The sequence below is a fragment of the Filicampus tigris genome, chromosome 9 (genome assembly GCF_054856515.1).
Source record: "Filicampus tigris isolate MCC_2025a chromosome 9, RoL_Ftig_1.0, whole genome shotgun sequence".
NCBI classification, from domain to species: Eukaryota; Metazoa; Chordata; class Actinopteri; order Syngnathiformes; family Syngnathidae; genus Filicampus; species Filicampus tigris.
Window position 1 is genome coordinate 650001 of NC_141225.1, and position 21952 is coordinate 671952.

The following is a 21952-nucleotide window of genomic DNA, read 5'->3' on the forward strand; positions in this document are numbered from 1 at the left end:
TAAAAAGTATGAGGAACACTCATTTTAGGGTGTACATAGTACAGAGGAAAAATACTCTAAGTGACAGTGATGTAGTGCTGTAGTGAAATATAAGGAACGGCATTGGATAAAAATAAAACTAGACTAACAGTAGTGGGGAATGTTGAGTATTGCACTGTATTACAGTAATGGGGAATGTTGGGTATTGCACGATATAAGCTCAGGTGCAGGACTGCACAATATCACTAATGTCTGCCAGTTTGTAGAGACTACACCATGTTCTTGTTAAAGAGTCTGACAGCAGCAGGCAAGAAGGAGCGGCGGAATCTTTCCTTTGCACAGCGAGGGTGTAACAGTCTGTCACTGTGGAGTGCTGTTAGGATGCCCTGGAGGGGGTGGTCCGGGTTTTCCAGCATTGGTGACAGCTTGGCCAACATCCTCCAGTCCCCCACCGTGTCCACAGAGTCCAGGGAGCAGCCCAGGACAGAGTGACCAGTTTGTCCAGCTGCTTCTTGTCCCGGGCCGAGACGCAGCCTGCCCAGGTGACCACTCCCTGGAAAATGACCAATTCAACCACCGAGTCATAAAAGTTCCTGAGGAATGTCCCCTGAACCCCAAAAGACCTCAGTCTCCTGAGTAGGAAGAATCTGTGGTGTCGCTCCAGTCCAGTTTATTGTTCAGATGAACACCCAGGTACTTGTAAGTTGAGACTCTCTCAACATCTGTTCCCTGGATATTCACTGGTGCAGGTGAAGAGTGATGGTGCCTACCGAAATCTACCACCATTTCTTTGGATTTCCCCGCATTAATCAGGAGGCGGCTCTGCTGGCACCAGTCCACAAAAGCCTGAGTAAGTTCTCTGTACTCCCGATCAGCTCTGCCTGTGATGAGGCCGACAATCGCAGAGTCGTCAGAGAACTTCTGCAGGTGACAGGTAGGGGTGTTGTAGTTGAAGTCCGAGGTGTAGAGGGTGAACAGGAAGGGAGGCAAGACCCCTGTGGGGCCCCGTGCTACAGGGCAGCACGTCAGACACACAGTCCTGTGTCCTCACATACTGTGGCCGGTTTGTGAGGTAGTCCTGGATCCATATGGTGAGGTGGTGGGCCACCCCCGCCCGCTCCAGCTTGTCTCCCAGTAGGGTGGGCTGGATGGTGTTGAAAGCACTGGAGAAATCAAAGAACATGATCCTCACAGTGCTCTCCGCCTTCTCCAGGTGGGAGAGTGAAGTGTGGAGGAGGTAGATCATCCACACTGATGCCAGGCTGATATGCTAACTGGAGTGGGTCCATTGAGGAGCTCACCAGGGGGCGCAGGTGGGCAAGGACCAGTCTCTCCAGGGTCTTCATCAGGTGAGACGTCAGCGCCACTGGTCTGAAGCTGTTGAGCGCCTTCGGGTGGGGGGGTCTTTGGCACCGGGACCAGGCAGGATGTTTTCCATAGCTGGGGGACCCTGCCCAGCTTCAGGCTCAGGTTGAACATGTGCTGGACAATTCCACACAGCTGGTCTGCGCAGGATTTGAGGAGCTGGGGGCTGATGCCATCTGGACCCGCTGCCTTCCTCGCCTTCATCTTCAGCTGGTTCTTCACCTGAGATGTTGTGAAGGCCGAGGCTGGGCAGGAGGGAGCGGTGGCTGTCTGATGTAGCTGGGAGCTGGAGACTGTGGAGAAAAGGGGGGGGGGGGGTGACACACCCAGCAGGAGGAGTAGGTGGAGGCTGCAGCAGGAGAGACTGAGTGGGGGCAGGCATCGTATCGAACCTATTGAAAAAGAGGTTCAGCTCATTTGCCCACTGCAGGTCGCCCCAGTCCGGGTCTTGGGTTGTCCGTGGCCTGAGATGGTCTTCAGGCCCCTCCAGACTCCCCTGGCATTATTCTGCAGCAGCTGCTCCTCCATCCTCTTCCTGTAGGACATTTTCCCCTCTCTGATCCTCCTCCTCAGCTGGCTCGTCTTCCGCTCCTCTTTGTTGCCTGACGCAAAAGCCCTCTTTTTCTCCTTCAGGAGAGCTTTTATGTCTGGTGTGATCCAGTGTTTGTTGTTGGAGAAATACCTTACTGTCCTGGTAGGTATGGTGTTCTCCATGCAGAAATTTATATAGTCTGTAACAGTGTCCGTTAGACTACTAATGTCTTCCCCGTGGGCATCGCTGAATACTTCCCACACAGTTCTGCTGAAGCAGCCCTTTAAGGCCTCCTCGGCCTCTCCAGACTATCTCTGAACCGTGCGGGTCACAGCTGGCTGCCTGCGAACCAGAGGTTTGTACACAGACTGAAGAGCCACCAGGTTGTGAACAGCTTTGCCCAGTGGGGGAGGGGCAGTGATGTGTATGCCTCTTTGGTGTTGGCATAGAAAAGTTCCAGTGTTTTATTGTCTCTGGTGTGGCAGGTGACATTCTGTGTGAATGAAGGCAGAGAGGAGGAAGGGGAGGCATGATTGAAGTCACCAGAGATGAGTATCAGGGCATTTGGGTGCTGTGTTTGTAGCCTGCTCACGGCTGCAGTCAAGACATCACAGGCTGTGTCGCCGCTGGCAGCGGGGGTGACGTAAACGGTCACCGCGATCACATGACTAAACTCTCGCGGGATGTAGAATGGCCTCATGCCAACAGCTAGCAGCTCAATATCCCTGCTGCAAAGCTGCTCCTTAATAGTGATGTGCCCAGAATTACACCATCTATCGTTCACAAACAAAGCCAGCCCTCCTCCTTTCCTCTTTCCACTCTCCAGCGTCCTGTCCGCGGGTATGATTTGGAAGCCGTCCAATTCTACGACCGCGTTCGGCGTTAGCGCTGTTAGCCACGACTCCGTGAATAGCATCAGGCTAGCCTCCCGGAAGTCCCTCTCATGCCGGGTAAGCGCCGCTAGCTCATCCATCTTGTTGGGGAGAGATCTAACATTCCCCATGATAACAGATGGAAGGACGGCATGGTATCGTCTCCTCCTTTCCCGGCGTTTAACCCCCGCACGAGATCCCCGTCTCTTCCTCCTCAGCTCACGGGGGATATCGGGTCTTGCCCCGGGAGCTGGCGCAGAGTTAGCTGATTCTGGCTGTAAAGAATGGGGGCGCGGCTCCGAGCCAAGTCACCGGACACAATTGCGCAAAAAATAGCCACCAGCAGCAGCAAGAATACCGCAGTTTGGGTATCCATTGCTACGCAAGTTTACGACTATCAACTATGTGAAAAGGGTATGAAGGGTATACTGTTATCCATTTTTAACTATTTGGTTCGCATTCAAATGTGCTCCCCAACTAGAATGAACTATATAATTATGCACACACAACACAATTTGAAAAGAAAAAATTAAATCAGAAATTAACAATTTACCTGAATTATGATTTCCCACCCTTGGACCTCCAATATTATGTCAAACGAGTCTTAATTTCTCCTGAATCAGTGTAGTTTGTCCTTCATTTTTGGCGTTCTTTCCCACCACCAGCTTACCGCCACTCTGGTCCCTCTGTTCCTCGTTCCAAAGCTGCAACCAAATTGCAACCATTTTGCTCCTTTGCGTTGTCTGTGTTCGTCCATTCACGTCCGGATTTACAGTCTCGTATCCTTTTGTTCTCAAGTCTCTCACCACCTCTTTAGCATCCTCGTATATTTTCACGTCGTCCGTGTATTCACATTTTGGTGAGCGGGGTTTGAAATTGAATTCCTTTTTGCTTCAATTTTTTTTTATATTCGCATAAGTCTTTTGTTTCTTAAGGACTTCAGTCACATAATCATGGTTAAAAAAGACTTACCGTATTTTCCGGACGATGTCGCTCTGGAGTACAAGTCGCACCATTCATAAAATGCATAATAACGAGGAAAAACAACATATATAAGTTGCACTGGAGTATAAGTCGCATTATGGGAGGAAATTGTGCGCTTTTACTTTTCAACGTCTGCTATTGGGTCCAAACCCGGGTCATCACGTGACATTGCAGTTATATTTTTTGCAATTAACGTTTACAAAGTACAAAAACATGAAATGTTGTGACAAATACAGGAAATGTGCAGCTCTCAAGGTAGACTGCTTTAAAAGCATAAAAAAACAATAGAAACAGAAAATAATCTTTTGTTTTCATTTTAAAGTGATGGGTTCAAAGATTGCTGAAAAAAAATCAATAATACCTAGAGATTTAAGATTTAGTTTCTCACAGAGTGCTACAAGTAGGGCAGATTTGAACATGCCTCTCTCACTTTTTCGGTAGGCTCGATTAGACCTTGGCGCTGGTATCTGACCACCTTTACTAGAGGTGCTATGTGGTGAGGAAGCCCAGCAAAACATTTCCACCTCACAGTTTTTTAGAGTGGTCTTGTCTTTTCCTCCTCATTGCTTTTCTGACTTTCCTTTGCTCTCTGCTGGATAATTCATTGGTAGACTTCAGCTTTCCTTCTTCCTTCCATCTCTTATTTCTTTCTCTCTCCATTATTAAATATTTTTCAGATTTTACTGGGTCATTCTAACCCTTTGCCTGTACTCTGTCTCTGCTCGGCTTTTTGGCATTTTAGTGTTTATCCCGTCAAATTAAGATAAAATATGAAATAGAATATTGTTAAAATCTGAAAGATCTATGTATGACATACTGATGTATCTATGTATTATTTAAAATTTACTTTATTCAAAAATAAACATCATATTTCACAACTGAAACCATTATGTCACAACCGAAACCGTTCTGTATGTTTCGGTAGTGACGTTTTATGATAGTTGTTAATGCTCAACACTGCTAGGCACAATGTGGCTACCACACACAGTTTTGAGCATGTGTACAGAGATACAGAGAAAACACAACATTTAGCATTACAATGAAAAGTGCTCATTTTATTGCAGAAATGAGGTGTTTGGTAGTGATGGTCCTTAAAACCACATGCTGATTTTCAGATTTTGGAGGGCACATACCGTATTTTCCGGACTATACGTCGCTCCGAAGTACAAGGCGCACCAGCCATAAAATGCATAATAAAGAGGGAAAAAAAAAACATATATAAGTCACATTGGAGTATAAGTCGCATTTTGGGAGGAGATTGTGCGCTTAGTACACATCATTTCCACCGAGCTATGATGGTAACATTTAGCTAACATTCACACATGTAGCATACAAGACAGTTACTGTAAGGTAACTTTTAACTCACCAAAACGGTTGTAGATCGATGAAATAAGTCTTTTATTTATCCCCGACCATGTAGAATGTTTCCAAGTCTCCAAAAGTATTTATGTATTCGGTCGTAATTATCTATGTTAGTCTCCTGCGCTCTGCTCCTTACATGTGTGGCTGCATGATGACACACACACACACACACACATACACACACACACACACAGGCATACAAGCATAGGCATGGCAACTGCCTGTTTGTGGTTCATTCTTGTTCAACCATCGTCTGTAAGTAACTTAGACAATTGTGTGTAATGAGCATGCAACATTTATATAGGAGCTGAATTGTGGATGATTGTGCTGTGTTGTTGACTGAACATACTAATCGCTATCGCTAATGCTAATTGCGATCGATAATCGTTAGCATGTCTGCCTGTTTGTGGTTCATTCTTGTTCAACCATCGTCTGAAACTAACTTAGACAATTGTGTGTAATGACATTTATATACGAGCTGAATTGTGGATGATTGTAGGTTGTTGACTGCACGTACTAATCGCTATGGCTATTGCTAATCATTAGCATAGGCTCACCTTGTTCATGTCCATGAAAATACATGTGTATGTAATGCATAGAGTGATAGTATTTTCTGTTTCTTGTGCAGTTTCACAATATAAACAGGCAACTTCGCTGCACACCTAGAGTCTATGGCGTTTGTTTGTCAATGTTTAGCTGTTTGGATAAGCTGGCTTCCTCGACTAGCAAGGCCTTAACAGTCAAATTGTCTTTTTATTATTATTTAACAAATCAGACTAGACTTTAGACTAACCGTTTAATTTATTCATGCATTTCAATAGCTAATAATGAATAATTTCACACATAAGTCGCTCCAGAGTATAAGTCGCACCCCCGAAAACAAAAAGCCCAGCCTGAAGTTCTTGCTGGCATCTGCTTCCCTGCTAAAGTTGTCAACTTATCCATTTCGTGTGTATCCTCTTCTTTGTTCTTGCTCTTTTGTTTTCTTGTTCATTTTAAGACTATTGGTTATCGAGTTATGTGGATCAAGCAACTTTTCTCAACGGACTTGGAGGTGCTGGCCAACCGCACGTCAGCTCATTCCCCATCTTGACCTGATTTAGTGGTGTCAGTTATACACGCTATTAACGGCGTTAACGCAACCCCCATTTGACGCTGCCAATTTTTTTATTGCATGATTAAGACTCATTAACCCTAACCCTATAAAAAAAAATTGTATAGAGTAGAGGAGGCATCACATCTGGTTCAATATATTGATGAGTCAGAGATGAAATACTTAGTAAAAAGGCCCCCTGCCGTGGCCAAAAGGAGCCGTGTCGCGTGTGGTAAAATATGCTGTTCCATGATAGTCGTGCTGTTGTTGGTTGTACATGCCAGACAGTCGAACTCAAGAAAATAATGAGCTTATGTGGTTCTTGTTGACATTATTCCCCCATGGAATCAAAGAGTTCCGGGTTGCCGTCTGCGATACGAGTCTCCTTTCCTTCGGCTCCAAACCAGTTGTAATTTATAACAGCTGACACCCACGCAGCGCCAGAGCCGCACGGGACAATCTCGGCACTCCACCAACGGTGTCTCATTCATTTATATGACATAATTTACATTAAAATATACTGACAACAGAATTTCAATAAACAAAATACCCTTTTTGCACTCAAGCAGCAGGTAATAATCTTTTTAGTCGATCAAGTCATTGCCAGAGCGCAACAAAGTGCCATTCGTAAAACTGACTGCTCTCGTAGTTCGATCAATCCATCCATTATCTATACCGCTTATCCTCACAAGGGTCGCGGCGTGCTGGAGCCTATCCCAGCTGTCTTCGGGCAGTAGGCGGGGGACACCCTGAATTGGTTGCCAGCCAATCGCAGGGCATACAGAGACAAACATCCACACTCACAATCACACCTTGGGGCAATTTAGAGTGTCCAATCAACCTACCATGAAATAGTATACAATACCGCTTTCGTCCAACTTTTTTGACAGGTTTGTAGTCCGGAAGTAAAAATTGTGACGTCATTTTGTAGTCCACAAGCCCCGCACCTTTTATGATGTCATATCCGGTTTAAATCCTGCCTCTTTGATGGCGTCATTTTGTAGTCCATAAGCCCCACCTCTAACCCCGCCTCTTTGTAGGTCATAAGCCCCACCCTTAACCCCGCCCCTTTCCGGTCCATAGGTCCCGCCCCTAACCACGCCCTCATGTAGTCCATAAGTCCCACCCCTAACCGCACGCTTTGATGATGTCATGTTGTAGTCCATAAGCCCCATCCCTAGCCCTGCTTCGTTTCCTGTACGCCATTTTGGCACTTCCTAGTCCACGCCCCTTTAACACGTCATTTATGATTAACACACCTTTCCGGCATGACCAAATATGGACATTATGCTTCCGCCACGTTCAAGACATGCCGGGCATGTTTTGAACAATGATGTCAAACCCGGGCATGTACAGACATGTTTTGAATGGCCGCCATCTTTTCCGTATGACCAAATATGGACATCCTGCTTCCGCCTTGTTCAAGGCATGTACAGACATGTTTTTAGGCTGCCGCCATCTTTTCCGGCATGCCCAAATATGGATGGATGAGATCATAATTCCGCCTCATCCAATGTAACAAAGGCACTTGTACAGACATGTCCTGGCAGTCACCATCTTTTCCGGCATGCCCAAATAAGGACATTTTGGTTCCGCCTCATTCAAGACATGTACAGACATGTCCTGGCTGCCACCATCTTTTCCGGCATGACCAATTATGGGTATGGATGAGATCATACTTCCGCCTGGAACATGAAACTCATTGTATAGCCTGGGGTCGATGTCCAGGCTGGTTCAGACATGTTTTTAGACCCCTCCCCTCATCTATGGGGCGCTACCATACACTTGGGTCTAAATAGAAAGTAAAACAGATCTTCATGAAGGCATCATGATTGAGGGGACGTGTATTTCTATTCATAAAGGCTGTGGATCAAACGCTCATCAAAAATCAAGGATTTATTTGGAAAGAAGACAACACCTGCCCACTGAATCATTGACTCAAACCTGGTCTTTGTCCGCCCCTGCCGCTGGAATATGGGGTTACACATTTGCCTATGAAGTCAAATTTATTTATACAACTGTACATCATTTTGCATGCTTGGTTGTGTTTTTTTTTAATTGACTGAGAATCGCAACCTTTATTGTTCTACTGCATTTTGTTAGGACGTTTCCCATACAATTATGAAGTGCCCACTTGATTTAATTCATCTTAGCTCAATACCACGTCATCTACACATGTGCCTATGAAACACCTGAACTACACCTGTGCACCATTAGCATGCTTGGTTATGTTTTTTTTAATGAGAATAGCAACCCTTATTGTTGTAATACAACATGTTAGGACGTTTCCCATACAATTGTGAGGTGCCCACCTGATTGAATTTACCTTAGCGTAATACCAAGTCATCTACACTTGTACCTATGAAACACCTGAACTACACTTGTACACCATTGTGCATGCTTGGTTATGTTTTTTAATGACTGAGAATAGCAACCCTTATTGTTCTAATACAGCTTGTTAGGGCATCTTTCATACAATCATCAGTTAGTGTACAATTACAGCAACATAATTGTGAAAAGTCTAAGCGCAGGGCTCAGAAAAAAGAAGACCTCTTCACATACCACGACACAAAAATGTAGCCCCCACCTTTGCTAGGATGCTGTCTCTGTGTGTTAGGAGAAAAAGCAGTCAGTCCATCTTGTGTGCGTGTGGGGGTGTGTGTGTGTATGAGTGTAGTGTATGTAGATGTGGGTGCGTTTATGTGTGTGCGTGTGTGTGTGTGTGTATATATATATATATATATATATATATATATATATATATATATATATATATATATACATATATATATATATATATACATATATACATACAGGGGTGCACATAACTGGTACGCAGGTAAGCATACGCATGCGCAACAGAAATCAGAAGTCACAAATGCGGACCGTCATTTTCGTCATGACACGCATACGCTTACCTGTACACACTAGTTGTGCACTGCAAAGAATCATCTTTGATTGGTAAGGATCAAGCATCGGTTGGGCACGATCCGCCCGTGCCTCTTCCACTTCTCTTTTGTCCCCAGCACCATAGTCACTACGTTTACATATGCAGTCAATATTCGTGTTAAGGTCAAAATTCTGATTTCGCAAAGATTCTGAATAACCTGTTTACATGAATGAGCGGATAGAGTTGCTCCGGGATTTGAATAACCCACCGTGAACGGCAACGCACGGCGTCGTTACTCAAATGGATGTAATTTCCGCTTGCTACTTTCAAATGTCAATAAAACACGTGATATTCATGTCCCTCACCACAGGAATGAAGCAGCCGGTTTCCTCCTCACTCCAAAAATGTGCTTTTGTGCTGCTTCTCTGAGCTTGTTTACCTCTGCTTGTGTATTTGCGGTGGTTGCGCACCAAACACCACACTTCTGCATACAAGCACTTCCTGTGCACTGTGCGCGCCGGCAGTATCTTTGCCTTTTTCTCCCTCCTCTCCTTCTTCTCCATCCACCTCTAAGCAGTAATGCTAAGTACAGCATCTTATGTTTTTATTTTAATGTATTTTCGTTTTTTTACACCAAGCATTTTGTTGTAAATTTCAACTTTAACATACGCGGAAATTCAGGTTACATCGCCAGTGTGGGGACGGAACTCCTTCGTAATTGAGGACTTCATGTATTTGTATTTAATAAATAATTTAACTGGGGAAAAAACAGTTGTTCTAAAATCTTATTTAAAAACGCTAAGTTGGATACAGGTCTATGATTATTAAAAACGCTGGGGTCAGAGTTCCTCTTCTTCAGAAGGGGCTTCACCACCACTGTTTTAAAGACGGTGCGGAAGACACCCGTCTGAAGAGAGCAATTGACTATATTTAAAATCTGTTCCTCGAAGAATCCATAAAATGTCTTAAAAAGAAATTTGGAAATTGGTTCCAAAGGGCAGGTTGTTAGATTTACCTGGAAGAAAATCCGACCAAGTGACCTTGCATTAACCAGGGCAAAACTTTCCAATGTTTCCTCATGTAAATATGATTGTACAGGTTTATTAAAACTTGCGTTTTGACGGGCTAAAAGACTGGATCTTATGTCATCCATTTTACTTGAGAAGTGGTCTGTAAAGTACTCACATTGAGCATCTATTGGTCTCTGCGGGGAGTACAAAGGTGGAGAAGAGAAATAAAAAGTTCTTGCCCGTTTGATTGTTTTATTGTAGGATTTTAGTTGTTCACATAATAAGTAGGTTTGAGGTTCCTTTTTTTCAGACAATGATCTTATTTTAGTGAAGAGAAAACTCTCTTACTGTGCTGACAGTTCCGGCAAGAAGTCAGCCATAACAGATCACTGCAGAAGAAACAACCATACCATGGACTGGGAGAAGGGCAGAGTCATAACATCGGAAACCAATAAATTCAAAAGATGGATCAAGGAGGCTATCGGAATAAGGAGACGTGGAGATGGCACCATCAACAGAGACGAGGGGCCTACATGCTCCCACACACCTGGTTCCAGCTCTTCCTCCAACGGCGGCGGGTGTTGGAGCGCAACCTTGATTGGGTCAGGGAGCCTTATTTTGATGGTTCCCCCGACCCAGTCATTTGTTTTTAGACATGTCACGAGGAAGCAGTGACAGCTCAGAGGAAGCACTGCAGCCGAAACTGTCAGCACGGTCAGAGAGTTTTCTCTTCACTAAAATAAGATCATTGTCGGAAAAAAAGAAACCTCAAACCTACTTAACGAATAAGACAAGATGAACATCATTACATTGTTCACATCAAATTTCACAGTGCACTGTAAGTTTATTTTTTCTCCACCTCCTCTCTTCACTCAAGCATTTTCTTTTTTATGTTTCGATTGCATAGTTTCTCCACGGGAGTACAGTCTTTATTTTTATTGTTTTAATTCAAAGTGGAGCTACTAAATCTAATGACGATTTCAAATTCTGGTTAAAATTGTCAACAATAAAATCACAGGATGCAGGTAAAATGTCAGTAGGAGTGGTCCTGTACTCTAAAGCTTTTTTTTCCCAAGATACATGTGACCAGCAGCCTTTATCAATGCAGCCACTGGTTGTTATGGAAACCTTAATCACGCGATTAAAAAAATTGACGGCGTCAAAAGGGGGTTGGATGAACTTCGAAAATAACACGCTAAATTGACAGCCATAATATATATATATATATATATATATATATATATATATATATATATATATATATATATATATATATATATATATATTAGTGCTGTCAAATTTAGCACGTTAACGGGCGGGAATTAAATTTTGTTATTATTATTGACGCATTTAACGCATGCGCAGAATGACCGCCGATGCATAATCCCACTCAGAAGTGCACAGTGAGCAGTAGAGCGGACGCGTGCCTCCCACGGGAGTATAAAGAAGCATTTCGAAACAAGAGGGCAGCTTTAAATCTCAGAAATGTGAATAAATTGGTTTGCCTCAGTGACTGAGGAAGAGTAGAGAAGAGGGCTGTCTTGTTTTGTGTTCATAAAGTCAGTTTAAAGGAGGAACACACGACGTGCTGATACCACCTACAGCATAGCACAGCATAACCTATGAGCCAATCACATTCGTGTGCACTTCAGAGACCACTCAGAAAACATAAATTCTAATAATATTACAAGGGCCACACATAAATGTTCACATTACACACGCACACGCACGCATACCAGAATAACTCAGTAAACAGCCATTAATGTCTAAATCCATGACACTGCTTTAACCCACTTTGACATGGAGTTTAGAGCTTGACAGTTTGCCACTGGAATTTTCTTCCTTACCTCCTTGACGACATCATAATGCTGGTGGATTTTTGGCAGGTTTATCACTTCTGTTTGTTGTCCCTGACCATTTTCCATGCAGACCGGGGAGGAAAAAAATCCTCTTAACAGAGTACAACCCACCACCGGATAATGGCTCAGTATAATCTTTGACAGGCATCTGAAAATAAGGCATTTGCTCTCTCTGATCACAAGGAAGTGAAAACAATGACATTTGGCCGATTTTTGATTTGTGTGTAGCTTGTTTTATTCTGTGTCTGAAGTATATTTGTTCTGCTTCCAGGGAGATGAAGAAAGGAAATATCGGTCTGGCTTTGGGAATGATTGGCAAAAAGTTGAGGAACTCATTTGGAAGTGTGCCAGACAGGGCCCTTTCGGGAAAGAATGGAGTGGTTCATCCAAGCTTAGCTGTAGGAGATTTTTCATAATCAATACATTTTATGTACTGTATGGGTTTTTGTTTTTGACTTTCTGGAGTTTCTTGTTACAGGAAAGTGCACAGAAGTTTGAACAGAACGTTCATCTCTTTGGATCAACTGTAGAGAGCCTGTTGTACAGATATGGAAAGGTAACATGACAAACATAACTTGTATTTGTCATATTCCACAAAAGCCATTATGGTCGATTAATGTTTGTTCCTTTTGGCTTATATGCTGTACTTAGAGAAACAGTGTATAAGGACAATAGATTTCTAATCATCAAAAGGCAAGGCTCGAAATAAGCGGGCTCACATCTCTGTTTGCGGGTCAAAATTTATATTTTGTGCCGCATTATTACAATACAATACGTCCATCCATCCATTATCTGCCGCTCACCCGAGGTCGGGTCGCGGAGGCAGCAGCTTCAGCAGGGAAGCCCAGACTTCCCTCTCCCCAGCCACGTCTTCCAGCTCTTCCAGCCATGTCTTCCAGCTCTTCCAGCACGACACTACAATTTTATGCCAGGCGTTCCCAGGCAAGCTGGAAGACATAGTCTCTCCAGCATGTCCCATGTCGTACTTGGGGCCTCCTGCCGGTGGAACATGCTCTTCCTTCTATATATCAATGACCTATACTTGGTGTCTAAAAAACAGAAGTGTGTACTGTTTGCAGATGACACTACAATTTTATGCTCAGGTGAAAATACTGAAAAACTTATGATTGAGTTTACAAAAGACTAAGATCATGTTCTTTGGAAAACGTGATGTAAATATACAAACAAATTTTATGATCGATAATATAGAAATTGAAAGAGTTTATGAGCACACATTCTTGGGTGTAACTCTTCATCATAAAATTTCTTGGAAACCACACATTAGAAAGATCAAAACGAAAACATCAAAGATTGTGGCCTTAATGAATAAATCAAAATATTATCTTGATAAGAAAGCTTTATATATAATTTATTGTTCACTGATTTTACCCCACTTAACCTATTGTGGGCATGGTCAGCAGAGCCAACCATGCAGAAGTAGTTACCACCTTATCCACTGAAGGTTTCATTATGGCTTACCAAAGATTTACGGCGATCCGTGGGCATCCAAGGAAAATCTGGTCAGATCCAGGCACCAATTTCATTGGGGCAAGGCTTGTGCTGGAGGAGATGTACAGATTCTTGGATAGTCAAAATAAAGCATCCCTGGAGGAGAATGGTGGCAAAAATGGAACAACATGCATATGGAAAGTCCACCCTGCCGATTCCCCACACCGGAATAGGGCAGCAGAAGCAGCTGTGCGTACTGTTAAAAGAGTACTGCGAAGTCTTGGAAGACAAGTTTCACTCAGTTTTAGCGGGTTCCAAACAACTCGTTATATGGCCGCCAACCTGGCAAACAAGCAACCAGTTGATGCCAGGATGCAATGTGCAGGAGGACTGCATTCAATTTGTGACACCTAATAGCCTTTTGCTTGGGCAGGCATCTCAGAGTGGAGACTGCAAAATGGATGGGGTGAACAAATTCTGGAGGAGCTGGAGCCAACTCGCAGGTCCCAACCTATTAATCAGGAGCAAATGGCACACAGCAAGGAGAAATGTGACAGTTGGTGATGTTGTTTGGCTAAGTGACCAAAATGCACTGAAAGGTCAATTCCAACTTGGCAGAGTCATCACAAATCCAGACATTAAATTTGTCGTGAGGGATGTTAATGTCAAGGTTTTTCCAAGTTATTGCGTTCCCATGGCAAGAGTTCCAAGACAGAATATGGTTATTTCAAAGGTAAAGGAGAAGATCCAGCCCACCATTCTTCATAGGGATATCAGACGGCTTGTCGTCTATTACCTGCAGAGGAACAAATAGACAAGCAAGGTTTGTGACCAATCATTTTAATAGCAGCAGTTTGCCTGTAGAGTGGCGATCTTCCCAGTGCTTCCAGGGGAAATTCGAGTGGGAGGCGTCAGGTCAAACTTACAATTTATATGGCCGAAAAATGTCCAAAGAGCTGAGCTGGCAAAAGAACAACAAAAATGTCCAAAGAGCTCAGCTTCCAAAAGAACTACAAAAATGGCCGAAGAGCTACAGGAGACCTAAAGGACAAACACTACACTGCTGTAAAAAGCCGCCTCGTCATTTGAGTGAATCCCAGTTCAAACTCTTTGTAGATGAGGTTATTCCTGTCAAGTGGGGATTGCGTGCAAGAACTTAACATTAAGATTTTCAACCCACCCAAAATTCCTATTTCCCACGCATTCAACTCATTCACCCTTAAAAAATCCGCACAAATTCCACTATTCACCATACACTATTAACCAAGGATTTTAAATGATATTATGTGCACTGCAAACGTGAAAAAACTCACATTCTTGGTGCTACTGGATCTAAGCACTGCTTTTGATACAGTAGATCACCAAATTTTATTAAATAGACTTAAAAACCTAGTGGGCATCTCTGGTACCGTTTTTAACTGGTTTTATTCCGATCTCACAGTCCGATGTTTCTTTGTAAGTATGGATACTTGTTCCACCAGAACGCATGAAATTAAATGTGGGGTTCCCCAAGGTTCGATTTTAGGCCCCCTACTTTTTAATCTTGATATGCTTCCCCTTGGGGATGTCATCAGTGGACATGGCATCAGCTGTCACAGCTATGCTGATGACACACAGCTGTATATTGCCGTGACCCCTGATGACTCAGGACCCATTGATACCCTTTTAAATTGCATTTTAGATATTAAGTCATGGATGGCAGACAATTTCCTACAGCTCAATTAGGACAAAACTGAGGTTTTAGTTGTCGGTCCTGAAGGTCAGAGAGAGAAACTTTTACCAAAACTTCAAGTTTTTAATCCCTCACATTCTGTGAAGAACTTGGGTGTCATTTTTGACTCTGAGCTCAGTTTTATTCCTCATATTAAAAATGTAACTAAGATTGTTTTTTTTTATCACCTTAAGAATATCGCCAGAGTCCGCCCATTTCTCTCTCAGGCTAACAGGGAAGTGCTGATGCATGCTTGTATTTCCTGTCGTTTAGATTACTGTAATGCCCTGCTCTCTGGCCTCCGCAAAAAGAGTATTTCACCATTCCAACTACTGCAGAATTCAGCTGCTCGGGTGCTGACGAGATCCAGAGGGCGGGAGCACATTACATCAGTTTTAAAATAATTGCTGCATTGGCTCCCCGTGTGTTTCAGGATCGATTTGAAAGTACTTTTATTAGTTTATAAATGTGTTAATGGTCTTGGGCCATCTTATTTATCCGATTTGCTTTTATCATACCAACCCGCGCGGATCCTGAAGTATTCTTACTTTGTTTTCTTTCTTGCTTGTTTTTCTTGCTATCTTGTTTTTTTGCTTCCTCCCTACCTTTGATTCCATTCTTTGTTTTCATTCTTTTTTTCCCTGAGTTCCTTCTTTCATTGTTTCCTTCCTTCCTCTTTTCTTGTTTCCCTTCTGCCTTTCTATATAACGTTTCACAAAAGTCACAGTTCGGTACGTACCTCGGTATGGGGGTCACGGTTTCGGTACGGGTTCGGTACAGCAATCAGTCTCAAATACATAAGACTGGGGTTTTTTTTGTTTTTGTTTGTTTTGTTCTTTTAGTTGTAACAGAGAGCAAGTTGCAATTCAATTTTATATAAACCCAAAAAACATTCCCTGTTATAAAAGCACAAAATAGAATAAAAACTTGTGCATTAGGGTTGTTCATTAAGTAATAATAATAATAATAATAACAACAATAATAACTATAGAATGCTATTTCTGGAGAAATTGCATGTGAAGGCGAAGGAAGCTGAATGGAAACCGTGGAATGCATTGGAATGAAGTTGAATGAAGTTGAACGCGACCTTGAAAAAAATCAATATTATATCATATATATATATATATATATATATCCATCCATTATCTATACCGCTTATCCTCACAAGGGTCGTGGGGCGTGCTGGAGCCTATCCCAGCTGTCTTTGGGCAGTAGGCGGGGGACACCCTGAACTGGTTGCCAGCCAATTGCAGGGCACGCAGAGACAAACATCCGCACTCACAATCACACCTAGGGGCAATTTAGACAGTCCAATCAACTTACCATGCATGTTTTTGGAATGTGGGAGGAAACCGGAGTACCCGGAGAAAACCCACGCAGGCACGGGAAGAACATGCAAACTCCACACAGGGAGGCCGGAGCCGGGATTGAACCCACAACCTTTCGTCTCTTTTCTGGTTAAATTGTATATAGTGTTTTATGTCAATTTATTGGCTTGACGCAGATGGCATATTTATATATTATATATTATTTATGTCTTTATTTATTAATACATGTACCACAGCCTTTTATTGTTTTTGTTTTATTTATTGTATTGTAAAGTGCTTTGTTACAGCCATAGCTGTTATGAAATGCGCTTATAAATAAAATTGTTGTATTGTGTTTTATTGTGTAACATATTATTCATTTTAGACAATCGTGGATGAACAGCTCATTCTGAAGAAAGTGGCAGACGTGCTAATCAACCTGTATGCTATGACAGCTGTCCTGTCGAGAAGTAGCCGTTCCATCAGACTCGGCCTTCGGAATCATAATCATGAGGTATGCGTGATAGTGTACACCCAAACCTGGATAAATAGACCAATCCATCACACCAGGTGGTGTCAAACATATGCCGAATCTGGCACGCCTAGGGATTTGGTACGGCCCGGGGGATTAATCTGCATTATTAAAAAAAAAAAAAAAAAAAAAAGAATGAACTTAACATCATTTTCTTTCAAGTTCTTATATTGTCGGTTAGTGTGTTTTAGTGAGTGCAGACAACATGAAAGCAACACTGCGGTGGAACTAACAGCAGGTGGTAGCATTGAACTTCAGCATCAGTAAGCGGGATTTGATTCCATGGCATTATCCACCTTTTTTGTTGGCCCTGGCAGCCTCATCAGCGAAATGTCTTTGCCAAAAAGGAGAAAAGTGGACACAGAGTGTCGGATCTTTCAAGAAAAATGTTCACATACATGTATGAGGTTCATGGGAAATCTGTGTGCCGGGTGTGCCAATAGCAAGTTTTGGTCCTTAAAGAATCTGATATTCAACGCCACTATGAAACATACAACCGCTTGCACAGAGAACTGAGAAAACAGAATGTAAATGAAATGATGGCTCGTCTAAGGAAATCTGTTTTCACCCATAGCCAAGAATCCATTGAAGCTGCGGTGAAAGACAGCTATCTAATTGCGAGCCAAATAGCATTAGTTTCCAAGCTGTTGAGTGATAGAGAGTTCATCAAAAACTGCATGCTGAAGGCTGCTGAAATTATGTGTCCTGTGAAGCGACAAGCATTTGCCAATATTAGCTTGACAAGAAATACCCTGGCAGACAACATTTCGAAACCATCAGCAGATTTGGACCGCCAACTGAAAAACAAAGTCATATCTGGCGTTTTCCATTGCGATGGATTAGAGTACTGAAATTACGGACATCACTCAACTGGCCATATTCATTGGTGGAGTTGACAAGACTTTGACTGTCACAGAGGAGTTTTTCCATATGACCGACACCACGACAGCTGAGGACATTCAGATGGCAAGCGGTGACCCTGCTGAATAACGTCATGGAGGTGGTTGTCCTAACTGTTCATTCAATCCCAGCCAGTGGTCTCAATCATCATCAGTTTGACAGCCTTCTCAGTGACTGCAACATTACACACAGTGCGCCATACCACACGGAAGTACGATGGTTACTCAGAGGTTCTGTGCCGAAACACTTCTTTGATCTATAGTGCGAAATCAGACAATTAATGGAGAAAAACGCAAAACCTGTTAAGGAATTACAGTGCCAACAGTGGCCGCAGGACCTTGCGTTCATGGTTGACATCATAGAGCACTTGAATAATCTTAACAAAATGTTACTAGGACGCAAAATTCGTAATACAGTATTATGATGTCATACATGCATTCAAGTGGAAGCTCAGGTTATGGGAGATGCAGATGGCAAGCGGTAAACCTGTTGAATAATGTCATGGAGGTGGTTGTCCTAACTGTTCATTTAATCCGAGCCAGAGGTCTCAATCATCGTCAGTTTGACAGCCTTCTCAGTGACTACATTACCCACAGTGTGCCATACCACATGGAAGTACGATGGTTAATCAGAGGTGCTGTGCTGAAGTTACACAGTACTATGACATCATACGTGCATTCAAGTGAAAAGCTCAAATTCACAGATGGGTAATCCAGGTCCGAAAAGTAAAAACCCTGCCACAGTTTGTCTTTAGTCACAGGTGCTTCTACTCAGAGAGCTCGTTTACCTGCCAGTTGAGTAGTCGCACCTGTGACAAACTGTGGCAGGGTTTTTACTTTTTGGACCTGGATTACCTATCTCTGCTCAGGTTATGGGAGATGCAGATGGCAAGCGGTGACACTGGTCATTTTCCCTGTCTAAAAGATATGTGCGCAGCAAATGGTAATTATGATGTGAAAGGGTAAAAAGACAAGATTTCAGGGTTGTGGAGGTAGTTTGAGAAACGATTTCAGGTCTTTAGTGAACTCCAGACAATATTCACATTTTGAGAGAATTCACATTTTTCGCTCACTCTTCACAGACAGAGCTTCTGATTTCCTCATTGATATGCAACTTGAAATCACTGCTTTGCAGTGTGATGTAGAATTGAAGGACATATTTGCCTCTGTGGACACATTTTACAAATACCTCCTACAAAGGCTATCCTACATTGACAGCACCGACTGCAAAAATGGTGTCCATGTTTTGGACTATCTACCTTTGTGAGCAGGTTTTCTCACTAATGAACATGGATAAAACAAAGCTGTGCTCAAACATTTCACACATAACTCATTCTATCCCAATGACATATTCATATGTCATTAATGACATATTTATGTCATTTCACAGGGGGTCTGAAAAAGTCTGGTACTGAATGAAATAAATAAGTGAGATTCTGCAATTGGCTGCTACTCAGGACATGATGCCTAATATTGAGGCACTTGTGTAGGGTAAACAATGCCAAGTTTCAAGGGCAAATTTTAAGGAACAAGATGAATTGCTGTGAAAGTCATTAATATGTTCAAATTGCTTCCCAGATGTTGAAAGAGCAGTGTTTTTAAGTTCCTGTGACTATATGTTTTGCAACATTGTTACAATCACTGTGATCAATTTTTAGTCAAAAGACACTTAGTTACATTTTAGTTTAGGTAACTAGTTACAGATACATTTTAGTTTAGGTAAAGTGTTGTTGAAATTGCTTTATTGAAATGACTTTTTTTCTGAGGTTGTTCATAATTTAGTAAAAGGAAAATTCATTTAATATAAATATTTTTATGATTGACTTCTTTGCACTAATACAAAGAAAAAGGTGGATGTATTGTTAGTTTGATGTCATTTTGGAATGAATTTGCCCACTTGAGATCCGATGAATCAGCCCCATACCAAAATGAGTTTGACACCCTGCATGACACCATCATCACAAGAATTGAGGATGTGAATTTTCCTCAAATACATTATCCCATTAAGGCCTAAAGCGCTTGGCTAAACATCTCTCTAAAACCTAAGGTCATCTTTGAAATCACCCTCAAAAACCTGAAGTTTTCCCTGATATTCAACACCTAGAAAATAATCAATACCCTAGCCCCTGTAGCAGATAGAAACATAATTCTATCTAATAATGGAAAGCTTAGACAGACTTTCAAACTGGCCCGTTTATTAATTGTTAACTACTTCAATCAAATAATTTTATCAGTGCAAGAGAAGCACTATTTTTTAAAAATCGAGTGGTAAATCCCCTATTCTGTGACAAAGACGTCAATATCGTCATTGTCTACAAGCATATATCTTAACCATATATCACGTTCGACTGGTTCAAAGTCCACAAGCACGCTGTCTTTTTCACTTTGATTACCAACATCCTCTGAGGAGTCACGACACCATCATATATAGTATATTCTGATTAGTGCTGTCAAATTTACTGTGTTAACGGGCGGTAATTAGGGCGAAAGTTGCAAGGACCCTATTGTTTTCATAGAAATTATTATTAGGGCCCGAGCAGTGAAAGCTGCAATGACCCTATTGTTTTCGTAGAAATTCTTATTAGGGCCCGAGCAGCGAAAGATGCAAGGACCGTATTGTTTTCGTAGAAATTCTTATTAGGGCACGAGCAGCAAAAGCTGCAAGGACCCTATTGTTTTCGTAGAAATTCCTATTATTAGGGCCCGAGCAGCGAAAGCTGCAAGGACCCGATTGTTTTCATAGAAATTCTTCTTCTTATTATTATTATTATTAGGGCCCGAGCAGTGAAAGCTGCAAGGACCCTATTGTTTTTGTAGAAATTCTTCTTCTTATTATTATTATTATTATTATTATTATTATTGTCCGTTAAGACTCGCATTGTTGAGGGACTAATCGTGAACAAAAACTCACCAAACTTTGCGCACACATCAGGTCTGGCGAAAAATATGATATTTTGAAGTCGACATATTCGGGTACTAAAAAACGGGGTCCCCAAGAGCCTCTCAATTTTTTCATCAAAGGAAGTAAGTTTGACCTATGGCTACGAAAACTGGGAGGCACGTGTAGCACCCTTAGACCTACAAAAATTATTTGGTCCCCATGCCCGAACATGTACAGGTTTATGATGACAATTTATTGAAAGCTTTTAATTTCATCGCACGCTGTTGCTACGGCGATGCAATGATTATGTCGATAAATTATGCAGATTTTGAGTGTCTGAACCTGTGCGAAAACTCGTGAAGATTTTGCACACACATCAGACATGGCATAAAAATAAAAACTGTAGACATTTCATGTGCTGTTTAAAAAAAATGTCTCTATAGATCCCCCTACACATATTTACGGAAGCATTCATGGTTGTACATTTTACCTAGGTCTGTGACAATTTGGAGACATCTGTAACAGCCCAAGATCTACAAAAAAGTATGTTATAGCCATAGGCTAAATCTTACAGTAAGTCTGCCATTTTTACTTAATTTTTTAATAGGCCGACATTAATGGCCTTTTTGTAGAGGTCATATTTTAACAAACTCCTAGAGATTTTATCCGATAGTCTACAAACTTTAGGTGTTTCGCCTAGACATGCTCAAGGTGAAAAGTTATTGCAAGTTTTTTATTACGTTGCATGCTGTTGCCGTGGTGATGAGCCATTTGCAAAGAAAAATTACGCTGTTTTTGACGGTCTAAACCTAGGCGAAAACTCATGCACCTTTTGACATACATCAGACCAGGCATGAACACCGACAGTTTTTATGCTTATTGTCCGATGTGCAAGTACCCTGATTTGCAAGTACCCGGACTTGCAAGTACCCCAATTAGGCCAGTGTTGTGAGGGCCCGTTATAGCTGCTCGCAGCTCTAGTTAGGGCCCGAGTAGTGAAAGCTGACTAGAATGTTAGCCCATTTGTGTTCATTTACAGGGGACATACATTTGACCCCTAGTCCGAGATTGTTCACCGGATTGATTTCAAATTTGGGCTGTACCATCTCAACACGTGGGACAACAATATGGAAAAATCAAAACACTATATGACGAGGGCTGAGCATCAAACTTTGTGTTTCATAATTCCTGCTTAACGAAGGATTCTGTGTTGTACGTTTCACCTAC

The 21952-nt window shown here is 42.2% G+C and overlaps 1 protein-coding gene across 9 annotated transcripts in view; it reads left to right on the forward strand.

The window, feature by feature from the left end:
* Positions 1–21952, forward strand: part of acad9 (acyl-CoA dehydrogenase family, member 9) — a 173588-nt gene that overhangs the window by 122047 nt on the left and 29589 nt on the right. For 8 of the 9 annotated variants that reach the window (XR_015088071.1, XR_015088070.1, XR_015088069.1 and 5 more), the window contains 3 exons: positions 12218–12344; positions 12425–12502; positions 16799–16927. Coding sequence is in view for 6 of the 9 variants with exons in the window: in XM_086040012.1 (XP_085896138.1) it covers positions 12218–12344; positions 12425–12502; positions 16799–16927 (334 nt within the window). In the remaining 3 variants the exon portion in view is untranslated. The remainder of the gene's footprint in view (positions 1–12217; positions 12345–12424; positions 12503–16798; positions 16928–21952) is intronic. The other variant, XM_086040013.1, reaches the window with a different exon arrangement.